Source organism: Patagioenas fasciata, chromosome 3 (genome assembly GCF_037038585.1).
Source record: "Patagioenas fasciata isolate bPatFas1 chromosome 3, bPatFas1.hap1, whole genome shotgun sequence".
Taxonomy (NCBI): Eukaryota; Metazoa; Chordata; class Aves; order Columbiformes; family Columbidae; genus Patagioenas; species Patagioenas fasciata.
The window spans coordinates 37,472,993-37,496,176 of NC_092522.1; the positions used below are offsets into that span (position 1 = coordinate 37,472,993).

The 23,184-nt window shown below is 33.8% G+C and overlaps 1 protein-coding gene across 1 annotated transcript in view; it reads right to left on the minus strand.

The window, feature by feature from the left end:
* The window catches only part of DNAH8 (dynein axonemal heavy chain 8), a 136,296-nt gene that overhangs the window by 66,719 nt on the left and 46,393 nt on the right, over nt 1–23,184 (minus strand). The window contains exons 31-48 of the mRNA XM_065834088.2: nt 22,192–22,432; nt 20,969–21,168; nt 20,455–20,608; nt 20,187–20,350; nt 19,936–20,038; nt 19,249–19,353; nt 18,801–18,962; nt 16,678–16,902; nt 15,445–15,617; nt 13,530–13,708; nt 11,497–11,684; nt 9,570–9,656; nt 9,367–9,474; nt 8,455–8,589; nt 7,649–7,810; nt 5,335–5,581; nt 3,840–4,081; nt 3,619–3,759 (exon numbers count right to left, since the gene is read on the minus strand). Coding sequence (XP_065690160.2) covers nt 3,619–3,759; nt 3,840–4,081; nt 5,335–5,581; nt 7,649–7,810; nt 8,455–8,589; nt 9,367–9,474; nt 9,570–9,656; nt 11,497–11,684; nt 13,530–13,708; nt 15,445–15,617; nt 16,678–16,902; nt 18,801–18,962; nt 19,249–19,353; nt 19,936–20,038; nt 20,187–20,350; nt 20,455–20,608; nt 20,969–21,168; nt 22,192–22,432 — 3,016 coding nt within the window. The remainder of the gene's footprint in view (nt 1–3,618; nt 3,760–3,839; nt 4,082–5,334; nt 5,582–7,648; nt 7,811–8,454; nt 8,590–9,366; nt 9,475–9,569; nt 9,657–11,496; nt 11,685–13,529; nt 13,709–15,444; nt 15,618–16,677; nt 16,903–18,800; nt 18,963–19,248; nt 19,354–19,935; nt 20,039–20,186; nt 20,351–20,454; nt 20,609–20,968; nt 21,169–22,191; nt 22,433–23,184) is intronic.

Here is a 23,184-nt window from a genome sequence, read left to right on the forward strand (position 1 = left end):
GTTACAGAACAGCTTTTTAAGGGACTTTTACAGTGGGATATTCAGAACTCCAAAAGTAGGTGGGGCATAGCCATCTCTTTCCATCTTTAAGCATGGAAGAATTTTCAGCATCTGTCTAATGCATTTATCTTAATTGTAGTCAATTAATGTGTCTATCACATTGACTTCTATTTTGTGTTAAAAATATAGATTAAAATATCCTATTTTATGATTGCTTCGCAGTTTCTAAGGCTCTAGATACCAGGTTCCAAAAATCATTTAACTTGCTATCTATAGTTCTTTGATTTCACTCATGATGCCAGATGCTTGACTGTCTTAGATAAGATCACTCATATTCTCTTTCTAAACAAGGCAGCGTCAAGCACATTGTTTCAAAATATGTGTTTTTACAAGAGAAGCAGATTTCCAATGAGCTCTTGGAACTAGTGTTCTCTATGCTGTCTTGGATCTCATACTTGAAGTGGGAAGTAATGTATACTAGATAGTACTATATAGTTTTAATGTAGCCTACAGGACCTAAGTAGTTAGAATACTTTTGATTACTTTAAAATTTCATTTAAAAATTATTAATCAGTATTAATTACACTTCATAATGTTAAAATAATGTCACTTCCTTTATTTGGAAGACAATCAATTTATCTAATTATTTCCAGAATGGGCTGTGCCCCAGTTCACCTGAACAAAATTTTTGTTCCCTCAAATACAAGCTGCGGTCCAAAATTTCCCATGATGCTTTGGTTCTTGGCAATATTCTGTAATGAGTTTTTGGAGAATGGAAACAGAAAAAAAATAAATCGACTTATAAAAACACACAAATGGTTGCAACAAATCAGATGAAACTTCAGCTTGCCCAGCATCCCATCTGCAATAGTGACCAAAAGTGGACACTTAGAGAAGAGTGAAAACAGAGAAAAAACCCTCTTGGTGATACCGGGGGTGGTATTTCCTGCTGGTACCATCTTCAGCTTGGGACTTTCTGAAACAAATACACTTTTCCTGGGTTTAGTAATCCTCTGTGGATTTTTCCACCCTGAAAACATCAAGATTGGTATTGAGCCTACATAAACTTTAATCACCTATAACACCCTTTGGCAAGATGTCTGCTAGGTCTGCTATGCATGGCATTGTACAGTTTGTTTTTTCCCATTTGAATCCCTTCATCCTTATCTTCACTGAATTTCATTTGCCATTTTATTAGCTATTTATTCAATCTCATAAAGTCTGTCTACAGTTCTTCATGGTTAGCTGTTTTGTCCTTACTACCCTGAATAATTTAGTGTCATCAGTAAACTTCTTCACCTAAAACTTGTCCCTATTGTTTATGAACAGTTTGAACACCATTGTTCCAGCAAAGGTAGCTCAGGATCAGTGTTAACCTCTGTCATTCCTAAGAACTGATACTCCTGTCACACATTTCCTAATTTCTAATCAATTATTTATCTAGAAATGAACCTCCTGTCTTCTGCTACAACTGCTTAGCTTCTAGGTAAATCCCTGATAAAGAATTTCATTGAACACCTTTGTTCCTTCAGGCAGACCATATCAATCAGAACTATAGCTACAAGTTTATTGGCATTTCCAATAGGCACGTAGGGGAGGATAACCCTAAACCAGAATATATACAGTTAGTCAGATGAAATTATAAGGAGAGAAGCAAAGGCAGGACCACTTTTTACATAAAACCATTATGAAGCTGTTCTACATGAAAAAATGGCTTAAATTGTGAATGCTAACAAAAGGCAGATAATTTGGTACGTGTGGGTGAACATCCAAAACTGAACTTTAGAAGTCAAATACAAGTCTGATATTTGCTAGATGCAATTGGTTTGAGATGTTTGTAAATTCTGGAAACATCTGACTTAAATGAAGTGTCACATGCTGAATCCCACAGTTAAGGAAGAGACATAAGAGAGAACCACTGATCAGGACACTGATGAGGTCTAGTGTTTCTGCATATAGACCATTTATGGCAAAACCTGGGGAGGTGGTATGGAAAAGAAAATGTCCCCAAAAGAAGTGGTCTTCAAAAAAAAGGGGCCCAGAAAGAAGCAGGTAAAGAACCTGGTTGGAGGAAAGGTCCTGGAAACAGGACAAGATCTTGGAGATTAGAGAGATGCATGTAGACAACGGCCGGATGATGCCAATAAACCTTGTCAAGCAATGGCCAGTGCTGGTATCTGCAAGTGACTGCCCAACACAGAAATGAACATGATGTTTTGCCCTAGCTTCCCACACCAAAAATGAGATCCTGGCTGGGAAGAGAAATCAAGACTAGAGTGAATCTAACACTGGAGGTGGGAAGCAAGCGAGGAGATGAATCTCTCAAATGATAGAAAAAAAGCTCTGGTTTGTAGACGAGATCCTCTACAGGTTATTTACTTTGCCACACCTGTGAAAGAAACTTAGTAGCGATTTTCATTCACAGGAAAAAACATTCAATATGGGTTAAATCAGGGAAATATCTCCCTAACCAGGCAGCAGGAGTAGAACACTGACTTGCTCACGCTTCCTAACAAGCCCTGACAACATGGAAACTTCTAGTCCCAGAAAAAGTCTTCCATGAAGAAAACATCAATTCAGTCAGAGGTTTCACAGACAACAAATGTAGAAGAAAATAAAACTATCTCCCTCTAAAAATTGTGTACATAGCACATCCATCTTGTTCATCTTAATAAACTGGCAAGTGACAGAGTTTCTGACTGTGGACTTCAATTCTATGTTCTAATTCCATTTGTTAATCTTTGCAGTATTTACTGTGGCTATTTATTTGCAGCAAATTACTTTGAACTGTTGATGATCTGAAGCTAAATCCCTAATGAACAGTAAAGAGATATTGAGTGCAAATTGACTAATTTAATATTAAATGGAAATGTTATCCAAAATACTATCTTGCCTACTCTCTTATTCAAATGCACTACTGAATTAATTATGAGACAGTCAATATAAAACTGAGACTACATGGACAAATGCAAAGTCTGGAGACTTACAATCTGGAGATGACAACAGACTCATAAACAAATCAACTGGAGACATGCAGTGTAGGACTGACAGTATTGCAAGATCTGCCAAAACCATAATTTTATTATTAATAAATCACTGATAAATTTTGGACACCAGTCAAAGTAGAATTCCAATTGATAGGAAGGACAGGTAAAAAAATCGCTGCATTGACCTTGGAAGGTCTGACTCACATAATCACAGCTATTACATCTGAAGATAACAAGTTCATTAGAATTATTTTTCACTCTCTCTGCTGACACTACCAGTAGGTTTAAACTGACCCTTACCACAATTTGTTTGGTATTAAAAGAACTGGAATGAGACCATTGGCTTATTAAACGTATGCCTCTGAAAACTTACTGAACCCTGCAAATTCCAGTGAGTCAACAGAAGACTAGACTATATATGAAGCGAAAAGGACAAGTAAAGGTTTCTTCTGCACATGTCTAAAAGTTCCTCTTATATTACATAAGAAACAAACATCAAGTTTGAGGTTTTATTTCTTACGAAACAATATTTTCAAATTAAATTTTATTGCTATCAAATGTTCTCTTCGGTATTTCTGCACACTTACTATAGTCAGTCAATTCATACAGACTTACACAGTATCTGTTTTACCTGCACAATGTAGTTACATTCCAGAAGCTCCATTTTTGGATTAAGGTTGATTTTCATATATTGATATGCTGGTTCAAAGATTCTGTCATACAAACTTTGTAAAACTTCACTTTCTTGAGGAGAACGTTTTTTCAGCCATGCCTGAAAAACACCCACATTATTTTTCTGTATAAAACATGTAACAAGGTAAAGCTAGCACTAGCCAGCAATGATGATCTTACTTCCAATATTGGTCTCCAGCTGAGGGCAGAAGAACTGATGTAGACCATACCCATTCGAGAAACTGTTGCTGGAGAGGCATTCTCAATGTTATGGACCTCGAATAACAGTTTACATGAAGGAGACATAGGAATTCGATCTCCATTTGCTAGAGTGAGGGTCTTGTTATCATCTAAAACTGAATTTAGGTTCTCAATCCAGATTGCATCTACAGGACCATCTAAAATCAGAAATACATTTTCACCTGGAAAAATAAACAAAATAAAGCAAGAAAGTAAGTTTAGAAAAGATGGTATAGAACTGAAATAATATATAAATATGTGTTTTCATTTATTGTAATTTCTGCCATCTCCACAGATACTCATGACCATATAAATTACATACTTAATCAAGGAACGACTTTTAAAAAAATTATTAGCAAATTAGTAAAATAGGCACAACATCTGTGGTGAGATTACTTTGGCTGTCTGTCAGACAGACACCACACCACACTCTCACTCCCCCTCCTCAACAGGACAAAGGGAGAAAATAATGTGAAAATGTTTTTGGGTTGAGATAAAGACAGAGAGATCACTTATCAACTATTGTTACCAGCAAAACAGACTCAACTTAGGGAAAATCAATTTATTGCCAATTAATAGACCTGGATGATGAGAAACCAAGACAAAAAAATGAAAACACCTTTCTCCCATGTCCTTTTCTTCCTCCAGACTCAAATGCTTCCTTCCCATCATAATCTAACTGTTCCTCCTTCCTCCTCCCATCCACCTCTCCTGAGTAGCACAGAGGTGATGGGGAATTTTGCATTTGGTTGCTAAAATAAGGATTCTTTGGGCAACAAAAAACATGTGTTGAATATTCACAAATCCCATTTAAGTTAATGAAGACTATCATCACTCATCAATTCTGAAAATCTAATTGTTTTTATTTTCTTTTGAAACATAAATATAAATGAATATGCATAAATTTTGGCAAATTTTGAAATTCCAGCTTTGTTTTGAATATAGAAAATATCCAATAGAAAATATAGACATTTCTAATATAGAAAATTCACCTTTCTTTTGAAAATAATCTCCTTCTAGGAAGGCTCTCTAAAAGAATGATCTTTTTGAAAATAGATTTTTTTTTTCAGATACAAATGAGTCACTATGAAAAGGAATTTCAGTATTCCAGTCCAAAATTACTGAAATTAAAAACCACAGGAGATAAACACCATATATAGTTCTACTAGTATAAGTAAATCTAAATTGTAATTTAGCAGTTTCTAAATAACACATCTGCACTGTAGAACTGAAATGGCAAGGAAACAATTTTTTTAATGCAGATATACTACTGAAATATTAATTTTTTAAACTGTTAACCTTTTTTGAGAAGTGAACTGTAACCTCATCTATGTTCTCTATAGTTTCTCTCAAGAGGAAACTTCACCACCTTTGCAAATTCAAGCTATCATTCAAGAGGTATTTTTATTATACCACACAGAAAGTATTTACATACCCTTTTTAGTTTTTAGTGTTTTCCTCCACAGTGTAGAAAAGATGCCATCTGTCCAATCATTAGTTGCAGCATCTAGTTTACCAAACATCTGAGGAGCAGTAATAGCTTTGGGATTCATACGCATTTCTCTATGTGGTTGGCCACATTGTGTCAGTGCTCTCATTAGTATAGTTATGACCGTAGTTTTTCCAGATCCACTAGGTCCAAGTGTCATCAGCCCATGACGTACTAGAGAAGTTTCATACAACTATTAAAAAAATTAAATAAAAATACTGTAAGAAATATATGCTTTTGGAAGATTTTTGCTTGCATTTAATACATTTGATAGTCAGTGTTTATAAATGTATTAGACATACAAATTATGTGCCTAGAACTGAAATCAGCGTGCATTTGCTGACTTTCAGTGTTTTGCGGAATAGCACACACTTTCACATCCTAATCTAAATTAATCTTAATTAATCTTAAAAAATGTTTACAGAACTAAATTTTGCCTAAAATTTTCAAAGCAACTGAAAATACTTTTACCAGATTTTACAAACGATTTTCTATATTATTCAAAAGGAAAAAATGAATAGTAATGAAACATTAATGCAACAAAAGCATGACTAATTGCTACAGTGCTACAATATCTAAGTATATGAAATGAACACAAGAACTGCACTTCCTACAGGATTGCAGATGTGTTTAGGTTCAGGACAGTTCTTTATTGAATTTTCTATTTTTATTTCAATATTAGCTTTAGGCTTGCTATGGAAGTGGCAAAGTCTGCCTATACAAGTATCTTCTTTTGGAGCAACTGAAAGGAATAAAAGAGTGGTAGCCCTCCTGGATGACATAACCTTGTAAGAAGCAGTATATATAGCTGCTTCCTCTGTAAGATGAATAAAGCATTATATCAGTCCAAGAGGAAGATCTACAGGCACCACAAATCTAAACTAACATCAAGTGCACCATAAACCTGACAATTTCAAACTTCTTATTCCCAGTGGAAGACACAATTTGCTATGGCACAAGCATTCTTCCTATGACCAGTTTGGCAACCAGAAATATTAAGCTGTGAATAAAATGGTGAACGTGACTTTAACTGCGATGGTCAAGTGTTTTCTCGCATGCACAGTTTCTGTTGATCATCCATGTGAAGGACACTATAGATTCAGCCTGTAGAATGTGGAACAAAACCTGTAAATCAGGTGGAGTTTGAGTAGAGTCATAAATATACCTCTGATGACAGAGACATGATATTTTAGTTGCTGTGAAGTAACATAAGGAAGAATGTTGCACTTTGTCTTTTGCTCTCACCAACAAATTACATGGTAGTTTGCTCTTTAAGGAAGAATGTGTATAGGGAAGTGTGTTGGCATAAAGATCATCAGAACATGAGTTAACTGTCTTTAATAAGAAATTCAAAATCAGTTTCCAACACAATTGCATGTCAGAAATACAACTGTCAGCCATTTAAATGTTATGTTGGAGTAGAGGTTCAAAAAGCCATTTAAGTACCTCTTTTCCATCATACTATATAACTACATACTCATTGATCAGCAACACATCATAAGGATTATCACATGCTAAATACAAATTACCATGACTCAAAATTACAGCTTAATCATTAAATCATCAGTTTACAAAACATAACGTCTTACAAAGATTCTGAAGTAAAAATAATTTCTTGCCATACTTTAACGACTGTCTCTCTTTTGCTTTTCAATCAGAACACACTCCAGGTCTAACAAGCTCACAACACAAGGTAAACAAAACTTACTGTACTCAAGGCAAGCTGCCAGCACGAAGGGTATATTTATCTTTTCCTCAAATGTCAAAAACCAAGTGTTATTCCTATCAAAACTAAGCAACTTTTTGTTTTATGTTGTCATGGTTTAACCCAAGCTAGCAATATAACCACAATAGCTGCTCACTCACCCCCCACCCTAATCCCCAAATAGGGGAGAGAATCAAAAGGGAAGGGAGAAACTTCGATTGAGATAAACACAATTTAAGAAAATAACAAAATACCAATACACTACTAGTAAATATATATATATAAAAAATAGAAATAGAATATAAAATAAAAGATACTCAATGCTATTCCTCATGAACACCATCCGTACCAAGATGATGGATAATTTAAAGAAATAAAAACATAAATCCCTTCAACTGGTCTTCTTTAGTGTGATGTACATACAACCCTGGTTTTTTCCCATATTAAAAACACGAGTCCCACATTAGAAGCACAAGTGAGACAGCGGTTTAGCTACTAACATGGTGGTCTGACTCCTGTTTGTTAAAAATGTTTTGGAAAAAAAAAGAGTTTTACCTGAACAAGCTTAAGATTCCATGGTGGGTGGTTAACCAATCCTGCCTCCTCAACCTGATTAGCTACTGCAGCCTGTAGCTCAGCGTAGGTACTACTGTCCAGCTGTAAGCCCGGAAACAGATCATTGATAAGACTGAGAAACAAAGGCTCATCTTCATCTATCTGAAACAAACAAACAAACAGAAGTAATTAAGTGCTTAATGTGTGGTTATCCAAAGAATGTTCTCAAACCAAAATTAATCTCCATTTAAAAATAATAAACAGTGAGAATACATCTTCTTAATACAGATGCTTGTGTTCATAAACACAGCCAACCAACCAAACAGCTCACTACAGAAATAACATTTTGAAAATGTCAACCATATGCCATGTGAGAAAGAGAGTCAAAACTGAAATAAATTTCCCACTGAGCACACACTGGAACCTATACGTAAAATTGATTTGTAAAACACCTGCAGCTTATATCGGAAACAAGATCCTATCTGTAGAGAAATCTCTAGAAGTCTAATTTAGTAGATACTCAAATTATTTAGTTCACTTATGATAGTCAGTCTGTACACAAGTCAGTACCTAAAAATATCATATCCACAGCTAAGACACTATTAACTTATTTGAACTGTTATACCCTGAGCACTGTTTCCAAGTCTAATAAATCCTCATTGCTGTTTAATGACAACATGATTACCATGTTTTAACTATTAAACGAAAGGATGTGCAAGATTTTTTTCTAGTTTTCTACAAAATCCCATGAAATATCTAGTAGACTTGCCTATATGAGGTGCTAAAATATTTAATTAGATTATTACCAGCTTAGAAAGATTCATATCTCTTAGCCCTCTCATAACAATACTCATTTCGCCTTCATCTGGCCTGGCCCTCTTTTGAGTTCCAAGTGTCCTCAGTACTGAAAGGATATTTCTCAGACCAAAGTCATAATGGACCTAGGGAGTGGAAAAAAAGGCTTAACCAGTAACAAGATCTCTAGCTTTATTTCATCAGTATATCAAATTTTACTTGCATATTGAATAGGTTAGTTGCCTTCCTGGAAAAGGTAGCTAAAATAGGAATTGCTGTTGTTGTTTATTAATTATTCTTTTAAAATAAATGAAGGATGATGAGACTGCTTTCAGGAAGCAGGGGGGAGAATATAAGGTTTTCTTTTCTAGTTTAAAATTAATTGACCTCAACACTTATAACACCATATAACAATTATTTTGTAGCCCTCCATAGCAAGGTTCTAAAAAAATAAGAGTTCCATTCCAGACTGCGTCTTTCCAACTGAAGCAGCTTAAATGCAAGACCTTAGATCAAAGCAGTGCTACGGGGAGAGGGGCAACTTAAAATCAAACTTGAGACATTCCTCCTGCAGTTTCCAATTTCCAACTACTTTCTCTAGAGGTAGATAATTTTTACAGGAAAATGAGATCACCAGGTTGATTTTATCTGTCTGCCATGTTGAGGCAGAGAATCTCATGCACTTGCAACTACAAACTATAATTCTTTAACAATTAAACAAACGTATGTGACTAAATATACATGGATTAACATGGTTATTTGTTTAAAAATCTTATAGAGATATTTTTTGAATTATATTTAAACTACTTTGATATTCTGTAAAGAGCATAAAAATGATGCTTCAAAAACAATCTGCACAAACAAAAATCTAAGGGGTTGTATTGTGTAAATAGGAAGACAAAGAGGAAGATAGATAACACTACCTGTTTAGTAAGCTGCTCCTCACAAAGTTTATAAAGAACGAAGAATTTTTGAGATAAGACCACATTATCAATAAATCCGTAACTTGCAAGTTTAACTCTAATAATTATCTGAAATACAATTTAAAAAAATGTCATTAGTTTTTCTGAAGATAGGTAAGCAAAGTAAAATACATTATTCCTTTCAGTTCCATCAGTAATTGTACCTGTCTATCTGGCACCATCATTGCAACAGTTCTAAATTGAATTTTGAGATTTTCTGGTAGTTCTTGACGTCCAGCATATCCAGGATTCTATAGAAGAAAACATACTGCATTATTATTTACAATTGTCAAAATAACATCCCTTTAACTGTTCAGTAAAAGTAATTTTATGCATAAATACCTAGATTTGTTCAGAGTTAGAACTGTTGTCTACTGATGATTAAAATGTGAAGAAAAAACTTCAACCCTAACTATGAATTTAATAAACTATGCATAATGGACAGAGTAATAACTGAATTTCTTTATCATAACAAGCCAGCAATCAGAATTTAAAATTTCATGGAAAACAGTCCAGTTGATTTATTTCTTGTAGTATATTCCCAACACGAATAAAGTTTGCATTACCATTTTGCAGAAAGGTAGGTTTTGTAAAACATTAAAAATTCAGTGTCTAGCAAAACACAAAATAATAATATTAAAATATATATACATATATACATAAATCAGCCTACAGTTAAGAATTATTAGGATGCTCTACTCTATTCCTTATGTCTAAATGGATAGCCTTCAAAGTATGGAATCTTGCTGATAGTTTCTGAGTGAAACCTATCTGCTGAAGTAAGAATTATATATGCAATTGTAATTGTCTTTTAGTGACAGAACTGATTTTAATAACGGTTCAAGAATAGACAGAGAATATTTTGCAATGACACAGTAAAAATAACACAGTCAAGAAGATGAAAACATGGAAAGTGTACAATAAAATCGTATGAAAGAAAATTTTAATGACCAAGAAAGTTTGACTAATACAAGATTTCTGGAAACTTGTTGTAAACATGAGGAATAACTCTGACATCAAACAAGTGACATTTAAGAAATTAGAATTAATTATCTCCTCCGTTATTATTTTGCATTCGAACCTGAAGATTAAGATTTTAATTTCCCATAAAGTCATCTTGGATTGTCATCTGCTTTGGCACTAGGAAACATACCCTATAAAATCCCCTGCCTGCAAGATTACAGGAGTTAGTGCCAGGAAGTCTCAGGAATCCTATGGCAACAAGACAGCATACTCTGAAAATTAATATTCTAAAATCCAGGGATCTAACTTTGATATATGTATATATATATATACTGCAAGTCTTTTTCACCAGTAGTCATGATATGAAAGGGAGCAACATATCTCAGATATTACCCATAAAAACTTCATTATACAAGAAGTACAGTTCTGTCACGTTGCCTACAGTGATTCTAGGATTGACACACAGAGCAGAATGGGCTCTTTTGCTACAGAAGGCCAAAAGTTGACACCCAGCATTCTATTTACCAGTTTAGACACATCTTGTATCAACAAATGAAAGGATTTGATAATTTTTGCAGAGGTTTTGAAAAGACTTCTTGTCACCACAGTACAAGCAGGGTAGTTTATTCCAGAATAATCACACTTGTCTTCTGCAAATCAGCTTGAAGAATTTGTTTCATATATCCATGTAAAGTACCCATTAGACATGTTTTTGAAATATGTCTTTCTTATATCTCCTGTTTTAAGTGAAAGTTTGGGGTTTTTTTCATACAGTTTCTTTCTTTCCAATATTGCTAAAGCATTTCAAGCTAAGGTAGTAAAGCATATTAGTGTTTCAGTCCCCTCACTGAGAACAGAAAATTCTGAAAGCTTGGCCATACTCTTAGTCTACATAATGAACTGCAATACAGTAATGAAGAGACATAACTATGAACTTTTTCAATAATCTTAAAGCAAAAATGAAGGCATGCAATTAATGAATAAACAGATTATTTATGTATTCCAGTAGTTTAGTCTAATTCCTGAACCACAGTATCAATTAATAAATTGGCTTATTTTTACCTTGCCATTTAATTAACTTGTATATAAGATAATTTGTCACTTCTCTGAAATTATTACTACATTTACCATTGTTAGGAAAATTCCAAACTCTGGATTTAAATCTACAGTGTCTCCATCAGAAAAAATGAACTGCTTTTTTTTTTCTTTTCTTGCTGTTAAAACAATATAGATCTGTTGTGCTGCTACTGACAAGACAGGCAACTCAATTCGATTGAATTCATCAAAACACCCCCAGGATCCAGACTGTGCAAGACCTGAAACAAGGACAGAAAGAAACATATCTGTTGTTCTTCATGCATATATGAGATATCTGAACTAGATTAGTTTCCCTTCCAATAACTAAATAAGATTAGTTTTCTTTATTGCTCTGTGGCCAAAGCCTATCTTCCTCCAGTCCACCTATTTCCCCATAAATCTGAATTAATATTAGCTGATTTATATTAAAAAAAACATGCTTAAAGGTGAAACAAAAATTAGAAAAAAATATTTTGGTGTCTTGGGGCATTTGGCAGATGTTTCTTCCAGATCTTTCTATGAATGTAGCCTTTTATTGTACAGTGACAATTCAATTATTTGGGGGAAAAAAAAAAAAAAAAGGTATTTCTAATCTAAAAAAAACCCAAATAAACAAAAAAGACCCACCAAAACCCCAACACGGAAGTTCTTTATTTTCATTTGGGTCTCCCAGCCTTCACAATGTTTTTAGATTACTTTGTACCTGCCTCTCATACATCACAAAGATAGAAATTTTTTTTTTTTTCACTAACTAGGGATTTAAATAAAACTCTGAATCTCATGAGATAGAAAATATTTATCTTAGAGCATATATTTCTATGCATAAGCATTACCATATTAAATTCACACTAAACTACCAGTTTTTCATGTAATGGTAAAGAATATTGACAACACGCCAAGAGTGGACAATGCTCTGTGTAAACTTGTCTATGAAAAAGAGGAAGGCTGAAAAAGCACTATATTAATAACAACAATATTTTAATAAAGGATTAATTTCACAGTTGCCTAATTTCAGTTCTGAAAAGTAACATTATACATGTTACTTAGTGGCAACTAAGAGAATTGTTCCTTTAGCAACTTTTTATGAGAAAATTTGTAACTGCATATTTTTTCCAAATTACACTGAAGTTAAGTAGGTAGTGGATTCTGTCATGTACTCAATTTTTTTTTTTTTTTTTTTTTTTTTAATTTGAACAGTTTGACTTTCAAAGGGGCAATGTGATTATAAAGCCACAGCTTTAGGTACTTTCACGCCACAATCACTTAGTTGCCAAAAAAAAAAAAACTAAAAAAAAAAAAGCCCCAAAATTGTTTCACTCCTCACTTCTCAATACATACAGTACAATAACTTTGAAATATGAACCGACAGAAATCTCAAGAAGTTCAAGTCCTTTTTCTAGAACAGAAGAACTCCATGCAGCAGTACAGGCTCAGTGCTGACTGGCCACAAAGCACTTTCGTAGAAAATGACCTCATGTCCTGCTTAACAACTAACTGAGCATGAATCAGAACTACGCCCTTGTAGCAAAAGAAGCCAGCTGCATCTTGGACAAGCAGGTTGAGAAAAATCGTTTGTGTCTACTCTGCAGTTGTGAGATAGCAGCTGGAATACTGTGTCCAGTTTGGGTCTTACCAAGAGAGGAGAGACATTGATACATTTGTGTGAGTTCAGCAGATGGTTGTCATGATGGTCAGTGACTGAAGGACATGAGGCAGAGGAAGAGGCTGGAAGAGTATGATTTTCTGAGACTGAAGAGAAAGCTAAAGGGAGAGTCTATTGCTGTTCATAACTACCTAATAGGAGGCACTGAAAAATTGGAGCCAGGCTCTTCTTAGAGGTGCAGTGGAAGAAGAGACAATGAACCCAGTTTTCAATGTGGGAAATTCCAAGTCAATAGAAGTATAAAAAAACTGTTACCATGAGGATGGTCAAACACACAAACAGGGGCCCAGAAGTGTTGTGGAATGTCCAGCCCTGGAGATACTCAAACCCGAAAGTGAATAAGGTCCTAAGCAACTTTCGCTAACTGTACCTGCTAAATGACCTGTGGAGGTTTCTTCTATCCTACATGAAGAAGTCTTACCTTTGAAAATCCTGCCCAAACCTCTGAAGTCCATTTGGTCAGAGCAGTTAAAGACTACTACATATTTTCCCAGAGCCTTTCCCATGTCTTTCGTCGTTTCTGTTTTACCAGTTCCAGCTGGTCCTGCTGGAGCTCCTCCCATGTTCATTCCCAAAGCCTGTGCTAAAGTTATATAGCACCTAGAAACATTAATTCATATTAATGTATTAAATCATATGAAAGATATACATGTGTATATATATAAAACAATTAATTATGTGATGGATTCTACAGCTTTTATGTTGAAACTTTAGTTCTTCATAAAGCAGTTCTATTGATTTCTGTAAGTGTAAGAAGTTCAGAGTGGCAGAAGTCCAAAAATATAGCATTTAAACATTATTTAGAAAAGCAAAAAACTATCTGGTGTTAATCTAGTTTGTTAGAAACTGTGACTATTAGATAAGCTAAAAATTAATGCATACCACATAAAGGAATTTAATTGTCATTAACTCTTTTTACAGCCATAAAGAGCAGATTCTGGGGTTGAATTCTGCCACCTCATCATATTCCACGGTATCTTAATCTGTATACATTTCATTAGGTTAGGTCTACCTTTGTCTAAATACTCAAGTGTGAAAGAATAAGGATATATGGCCCCTTCCACAATTACGGGTAAAAGAATCTTTACAATTCTAAGAAAAATACCCCTAAGTTTCATTTTTTTCCACCTTAAAAAGTTTAGATTAGTGGGTTAGTTATATATGAATCTTAGTTACAATTTTCATCCATGGTAAGGTACAGAAGCAAAGTTCTTCACTGTCAAATCTCTGAAAGCACTTCTAACTAAAGTATTTCTGGTTTTAATTCATATTTGAACAGAATTTAATAACTAACTAGTTCCTACAGTTTAGCTTGAATCACTATAATATATTATGCTAAACTTGCACTGCAGGGACCTTGATGCTTTATAACCAATAAGAAACTTGAAAGTGACATAAAGGTTTCACTTCTACAGTTCTATTTGGGTCAAGGTAAAATTTGGGGTAGAATTTAACATTTTGCATCAAAAAAAACTTGATTGTTGAGTGCAGTACAGTTCACTGCAGAAATGTATTCAATTTTCCATATTTTCACAATAGCAGTCCTGCCTCTGCTGAAGAAATAAAAGTGTTCAAAAAGCTGTACATACATTCCACATAGGTAGCAAAGTGAATGATTGTAGGTTGGAAGAGTTATTTTCAATTCTTGAAGGGATCTTTTTACAAGTGAAGTATATTTTGGCCTTCTATTTTCAAATTTGGTCAAAAGTGACATCTCATGAAAGAAATCAATGAAGGAAGAATTTTGGGGGGAAAAAAAAAAAAAAGCCAAGAAATTCCAGGGAGAGGGAAGAAAAATACTTCTTGTTGTTAAGCCACATTTGAAACAAAATTAATGGTTGGTTGCTTGCCTGGCTACAGAAGAATGGCAAGTGAGTGCATATGCCTGGGACTTTGTCAATATCTAGATTCCTATGGACAAATCTAAACTGTTTTCCAGCACTAATAGTAGTCCAGACACTGATTGGTTGTCTTAGTCTTTCAAAGACATTGGTGGCCTCAAAACCTTTATGGAACCCCTTATTACAGAATTTAAAATTTTTCATCTCATCTTTTCTTCAGTACTGCATTACTATATAACCTTAAACCACTTCATTTCTCTTACTAATTTTTTTTTTTTTTTTAAGACTGAGCAACATTAAAATTTTAATGGGAATTGTTAAGTGTACAAATTAGTGAGACTCTACCTTTTCTAAAAGAGTAGGAATAAGCAAATGTATGAGATTTCCATGAACGACCTAGCCACACAGGACTTAACTCAGAATGTACCATGAAAATACATGTTAAATAAACACAACATATATGAAGTATTCATTATGCATAATTGTTTTTCTAACCTGTCTGTAAGAGGCGTTATAACCAGACGATCAGTGCAACCCAGAAATTCATTTTGGTAAACAAAATCAACATCTGTAATGGATACTATAACTTGATCTAAATCTTCATTAAAATAGAATCTAGACTGCTTTAACCATTCAAAATCAGTTGGTGATTTGATGTGCATTTTTACCTTCAAAGAGAGTAAATAAATGTATATATTATAACCAAGCATCTACATTTATTGTCTTTGATAGCTGTGATAAAATGCTTATTTGTATGAGAATAATAAATGATTACTAAAGTTCCTACGTAAGTAAAATGAAATACATATAAACATCACATTTTGTCTCCAGATGTATGCTAAACTGGTACTGAAAAAATGTTCTGATGACTTAACTTGATCATTGCACCTGTGTTAATCAAATAAATTTTATATTGCTTTGGTAGTGCAGCTCACCCTCTGAATGAAATTAGCAAATAACTCACTGCTAAATCCACCAAACACATTAGAACAAATGGCATGATGAAGGAAGGATCTGGCTGAAGCATGGAAGGCAATTGTGTAGAAATTCAATAAGCTTCTGCCATCAACAGTAAAAATATGTGAGAAATGGGATGGCATTCCTCAAAGGATGAAGCAATGTAAACAATTCAGCACAGTCTAAAAAGTTAAGGTATAAGATTGGCATTATCTGTCCATTTTAGTAGGGTTTTTTGTTCATCTTCTATGTATTCTCCTTAGGAACCAGAAAGAGAATCCCAGTAGCCTGCTCTCCAAGGCAGTGGCAGAGACAGAAAGAAGAAACTAGGAGATATGGAAGATGTTGCAATCATTGTTGTAACTCTAGAAGGGGTGGAGCTAAAGTGAAGTTAATTTCCATGAGGAAATTATCTATTATGACACAGCTCCAACACCCTCAGCAGACTCGAGTTTTAGTTATGCCAGTAAGAGCAATACAAGTTTTTCAAATAAAGGTCATCCTAAGAGACTTTTGTCTATCAAAACAATTCTGTGAAGTGGGAAACTGAAATATTCTAAGTGTAAAAATCTGGAGCAAATATTTAGATGACAGAACTGATGGATTTTATTCTAGTTCAAGCAAAAATGTACTATTTTTACTACGATGAGATTATGGACATCTCTGTCTTACAAACACATGCATACACGTGTAACTGTAGCTACCATATGTAAGTAAATTATTATAAAAGAAAATACTTTTAATTGTCAGAAATCAAAATTTGTACTTTACCAAATCATCAAAAATATCACGCTGATGCACATGAATGGTAATAAGTGTTTCAAATTTCACTCTCTCAAACTTGGAAAGATCATGCGTGGTCTGGCTGATCAACATATTCAGAATCTCCAGAAATCTCCCGTTGGTTGCTTGCATGATTTTTCTATCCTCTTTAGCATTCTGCAGAGCTTCTTCTGAATCATGTGTCCACAACATTTGTATTCCGAGTAATCCAACCTACAAATTTAATATGTGAAAGAAATATACAAGAATCACTTGTTGAACATTAGCCTTATTATATAAGCATTAGGTGAAAGAGAAACAATAAATCATGTTCTACAGAGTCCCAAATAATCACTAAATCTAGCATGATGCTCTATCACCAGGATACTGTGCCCAAGTTAATTGGCTCTGCTGTGGTACTGGAAACTCCTGAGAAAATATTTCAAAATTTTATGAAAATTTGTCACATACTGAGATAGATGCAAAGCAAGGATAATTCTCCGTTTCACTTACAATCCCTTAGTGTACTCCAATATCACAAAGATAAGTTGGACTTAAATTGTGGGAAAAATAATTCTAAAAATTTCCCATTGCAAATTTGTAGCTAATTAAAGAACACTTTAAAAAAATGGTGTGCATTCCTACTGAACATGGGATGGATTGCTCTCTTTCTAACATGGTGTCATGATGGGAGTACAGGTTAGAGACCATTGAGCTACAAGTTATTTTGCTTCCAAATAAATCTAGAGAGGTATAGGATGTTGTGGGTAAACTACAGTCTCATATTGATTTTGATTTACAATATCAGGAACACCTATGACATAACAGGACAGAGAAGAACTGTATCAATACCTTTCCCCCTAGTATTTCTACTTTCACAAACCATCAAGACCTAAAAATTTGACTAACTGTCTCTTTCTACATTTCTATCTCCCTATATCTGTAGTAAGTTCACAGGTATAGAGATTGTGTAGCAGGAAATAGCAGACCATCTTAGAAGCATTAGGCTATCATTAGTAGAGTCTAAAACAAATTTATTTTAGAATAACCCGGTAGTCAGAGGGAAAAAAAAAAAAATCTTTCAGTATGACTTTTTCATGCTGCCTGTAACAGAAGCTTCTGGGACAGGAAAAAGGCAGTTTGAAGGCATGAAAATGTTTCAAATATTTGTCAGTATTTTCCCCACTTTCTTCTCTGTCCTGTAACAGAGGTTTTCTTCCTCTTCACTTTAAATTTCTTGGCCAAAGATCATTGTCTTCTTCTTCTCAACCCCACCAGCCCCTTCTAACACACATAATTCTTCGAACATACAAACATATGGATTAGCAAGACATAGGAAAGAACATCTTTGCAGAATGTAGTAAAGTCACTTCAAAATGTCTGCCATGCAAACTGGACAAACAGTCCTTATCTGTTTAAAAAACGTAGTGGACTTTCTAATACTTCCAAGATAATACATAATTACATCATAAATAAAGCTGTAAGATAATTCACATAAATATTTGAGTGCACTATTTTTTTTTAATTAGCAAGGCATGGGCCAGTTTCAATATTTGCAGAATTTCTATAAAAATAATTACTCTCAGCACTGTAAATTGCAGTAGAAATTTCTACAGCATAGGAAAGAATTCTTTACTTGTTAATGAAATTCATGAATTATCAGTAAGATGAAGGAGTCTCTAGGCAAACTAGAATCCTTCAAAATAGGCTTCTATTCGGACTGCATTACCATAGTGACAAATAGATGAACTATGAGGTAAATCTTGTAAATGATAAGATAAATAATCATAATCATAGCTCTTCTGATCTTAAATTACGAGAGATAAATCAATCTGCACAAGAAATGTTATTTGCATCTGAAAAGGGTTCAATATCCATCACAGAAAATATATGCTCTACATTCTCCAAGAGAAAAAACAGTCATTTTAAAGTAGATTACAAGAAAAATATTATGCTATAAAATAGGGTACCAAAGTTGAAGTCAAGCAGGATTGCCTTCTACTGAGTAGATCCATATCCTTATTTACTCCATGAAAACTCCATCATATAGACAATCCTGTATGCTTTTCACATCCCATCTTCGCCCTCACACATCCAGACTGCACACACAAATCCACATGCTGTTATCTCACCTGTGCTGGGAATTGATTAAGAAAATCCAGCAAATTATATCCTGGGTCACTAATTTGGTAATATGCTGCCCTAATTATGCCATGCAATGACATCTGCTGCACACGCAATAAATCCTGCAACCAAAGTTCCACTGGTCCTTTTGCAATCACTGGAGTGTCCAACTGAAAAATGAATAAAAGTAAAAGGTACATAATAAAACATAGTCACCAAACTGCTGTTCAAGAACGTTAGTTACTAAATAGTCACTAAATTTCTGTTCAAGACAATTGCAGGTTTAATTTCAATAAACACACTAGAAATGTATTTCATCTTAATTAAATGTCTTAACATCTTATGGTTTTCTTACACCACTCCTTGAAATGCTCATTTTTAATTAACAATAATTTCATTTAATATATGCTTATGTGATTAAGTATTTAAAAAAAAAAAAAAAAGTCAAAGAATTACTGGAATTTTTTCTCCTTCTCTTGAGATGACTGCCAGTATGCGATCATAATCCTTTTGGTGAAATTCTGCTTCATTTATATTGTCAGATATGGAAGGCAGATGTGGCTGTAAGGAATATTTAGAAATCATTTAATGTAAATATATAACATCAGCAAACAGAAAAAAAAAAATTCAAGTAAGGTTACCCCGCAAAGGTTCATCTAAACCTATAGATGAATTTCAGGCTATCTGTAGGTGATAATTACAGCAATAGTTGTTAATGATTTTATCTCAATTGGATGGTTTTTTGCAGTTTCCAGAGGTAGTCCAGCAGAACAGAGATCAGCTATAGTGTGAGATCAACTATCTTACCTCAGTCAGCCCTCAGTAACAATCCAGACTGGCTGGCTGAATTTTGCAATATGCAAAGCAGGGAAGTCTCACAGGGACCTTTTTGTTAGTTTAGTTGTGAAAGGAACAACCAGGAAATCACTTGATGCAATCATATTCTACTGTTCTGAATTCTGAATATTTTTTTTAATTACAGATATCCATTTCATATTTTGTTAAAGACTAAAGAGCAAGAAATGAATTTTTTTCTCAAGCAAAGTTTGTAAGGAGAAAATGGTTACATTTTAATTTATTAAATGGTCTTCCATATTCTATTTTTTGTTGTTATAAGCAGAAAAAGAATCATTAAGTTTGTACCTGAATTGTATGAGAATCACTTGCTTGTCCAAGAATTTCAAGAAGGACAGGATCGGAAACAAAAAAGAATCTAGGAAACACTAGTCTTTTCTTCTCTAAGTATCTTTAAAATTGAAGAAGATTTTTATTAGAATATTTCAGGTCTCCACTTTTTTTTCTACATAAGCGTGAAATTCAGACTGAAACAATATTAATATTTCATACAACATATTTACAAAATAATAATGCATTAAAAACAAAACCATTCATACCCTGTGAGTGATTTCTGGCATACTTCCAATTGTTCATGTAAGTGAGGGAGAAGTTGTTCCATAGTCTCATCACCGACACAACAGGTAATTACATTTGGGTTTTCACGAGCTCGTTGCATTATTCTCAGCCATGATTTGTCAATATTCTGGAAACGCTTTGCTTCCTATAGATAGAAAAAATACAAGTACTTTGACAGCATAATCTGTTGGAAATTCTTACAAAGATAGCTTTTAATAAACAATGATAAGGAAGCACTGTAAAGTTTACCTGGGGTAACTGTTTTGCAATATCTCCCCCTACAAAAACAGCTTCAAGATAAACCCAGAGGTTCTGCACAATGAGCCATTCTTCAATTATTTCTGTAGAGTTGCTTAGCTTAGAAACCCAGCTCTGAATGTCCTTTTTAAATGGCGCATTGTATCTAGAAAAAGAAAGGGAAGAAGAAATAATTTATTTTTTAAAAAAGCTAATATAAAATAAATAAATACAATAGTTAAAAACAACAACAACAACAAACAAACACCACAAAAACACACACATACCACACAAATAAGACTAGTTTCACTTACAACAAAAAGAATCCTGTGGAAAGTCTCTACCAGTTTGATTATATTCAAATATACTGAGACAGTAGTCTGCTACCAGTAGATGAAAGTCTTGCACTTGCACATTCTTTTTCATTAAAAAAATAATATCCCATTCAAATTTACCGCTAATTTAGCCTAACAATAGTACAGTTCCTATTTCAGTGTGTTCCTGAAAATAATGCATTTAAAAGTACCTATTGCTCAGTAAAGAGCCGAGAACCATTAAACTGTCCTCCATCAATGCTACAATTTCTGCTGATTCATTTCCCTTTAACATTAACTCTCCTCTTGCTTTGAATTGTGAAAAGCTCAGAGTTTGGTTTCCCCATGTGTCAGCTATTTGAGAAAGTTTGGCTTCTATATCCTTTTCCTTTGTAGCAGATATGCATATATCCTGTAAAGAAAGAATCATTTTTTAGAATCTTAATTCTTCAGAAAAAAAATTAAAATCCTAATATTAGACATCTAGTAACAGAGTATTAAAAACAACATAGAAAAATTTATAAAATAGTATAGGAATGTGTCAGACAAATGCAGATATGACACTACTAATTTTACTCACTCAAATTACATGTATGGATAACTGAGAAGTGCACACATGGAAATGCATGGATATACTATTTCTGTAGCTTGACATCTTGTTATTTCTGCATAACAAGATTCCTGAATCATCATTTCTACAAGGTTTAGGGTAGCAATGTTGACTCATCACTAGATGAACTCTCAATCTTATCACATTTCAACCTTCTGTTTAGAAAGGTCATCAAGTCCAACATTCTATTCAAATCAGAGCTTAATTCAGATTAGTTTGGAATGCTTCCATATACATCAAGTATGAATATAACAATAGCTTTTGCGTGCATATTTACCCTATAAAACCTGAAAACTCTGTTGAAAGTTTTTTCAGATTATGTGGGAAAACTTTTGAAATTGTATGGTTCAGAAGAGGCCATAATTATCTAGAAAAGTGTTCATATTAAACATTAATAAGCATGGAGCCTCCTCTAAAATTTCTGATTTATCTACAAATCTTTAAAGCAACAACATAGTTAAAAAATTAGGTGACCATGACAATTTGAAATTCTGCTTGGTTTTGGTTTTTCTTTTTTTTTTTTTTTCTTTTTTAAAAAGAGTTAAAAAATTAAACAAAACAAGGCCATGAAGAATGTAAAGAAATTATCTAGAAATAAGTGTCCAAAGATTTCAGCTGCTACCTCTGTCCTTGTTCATATGGATAAGAACTTCCAAATAAAATATAAATTATTTTAAACTAGTGTGGTCTGATGGAGACGCAAGGACTTTCATGAAGTAAAAAAATATATTTTTTTTAAAAGGTGATCATTTTATATGTAATCATATTACTTTTGCTGAAAACATAAAATGATCAGCGGGTGAGGGGGAAAATGTCTGTACCTACTTCAATATCCTCTTTATTTTTAAGAATTGGTGCTTCCATGATGTTTCGAAGACAAAAAGAATCAGACTCTACATCAAATTTATGTCCTGTTGTTTCAGCAATACGATCCCAGTGTCTTGCCTTCATTGCTTTGTCAGTCATCATTTCCAACAAAGGACAACACTCACTAAAATCATCAATTTTTTTCTTGAGATCTAAAAATGCTTGCCAGTGTTGAAGTCCTTTAGGAAGTCTACGACACCTGCAGTTCAGTTAAACAGATACAGTAGTAAATGCCTCTTTTGTCAAAATAGGAATTGTTTAAACCTTTTAAAAACAGGCAAGGAGGTATGAAGCAGCTTGTACTGAGGGCAACATTTTCTATGTGAAATTCCAATTTGAGTAAATTAGTCAACCTTTTTACGAATAACTAAAGCAAATGCCCTACTAACAGATCATAATATTTAAGAATTGTAACCACTGATAATGCCCTTTGCAAATAAACATAAACATAGCATTTTGCATTAAAACATAGCTTATCTACTGTTTATCATCACAAGCTTTGTATTGGCAAATAAAAAATGAAAGTAAAATTAGTTAAATTTCACATATGTAATCCTTGTACAAGTACAATATTTACGTCAGTTTACAATACCAGTAATATACATGGCATGTATTAGCATCCCACTTCACAGATAGATGTGAAAACTAGAAAGATATTGCCATCTTCTCCTTGACTTTTGGCTAGAAGCCCTGAAACTATTCACTCGGAAAATGAAAATTATATACTTATAACGTGGAAAAAAACCCTCAGTAAAGTAGTTAAATGAATAGTCACCTCTTTGACCACAATTTACAGAGCCTAAATGCAAAGAATTAAGCAGCTGACCCACCACAGGAATGTCCTAATGTAAATGATAAAGTATCTCCTTAGTAGGAAAACTAATAAAGCCTGGATCATATTTCCCTTGGGTTTGCTTTCTTTGTCACTTATCTCCCTGCTTCCCACTGATA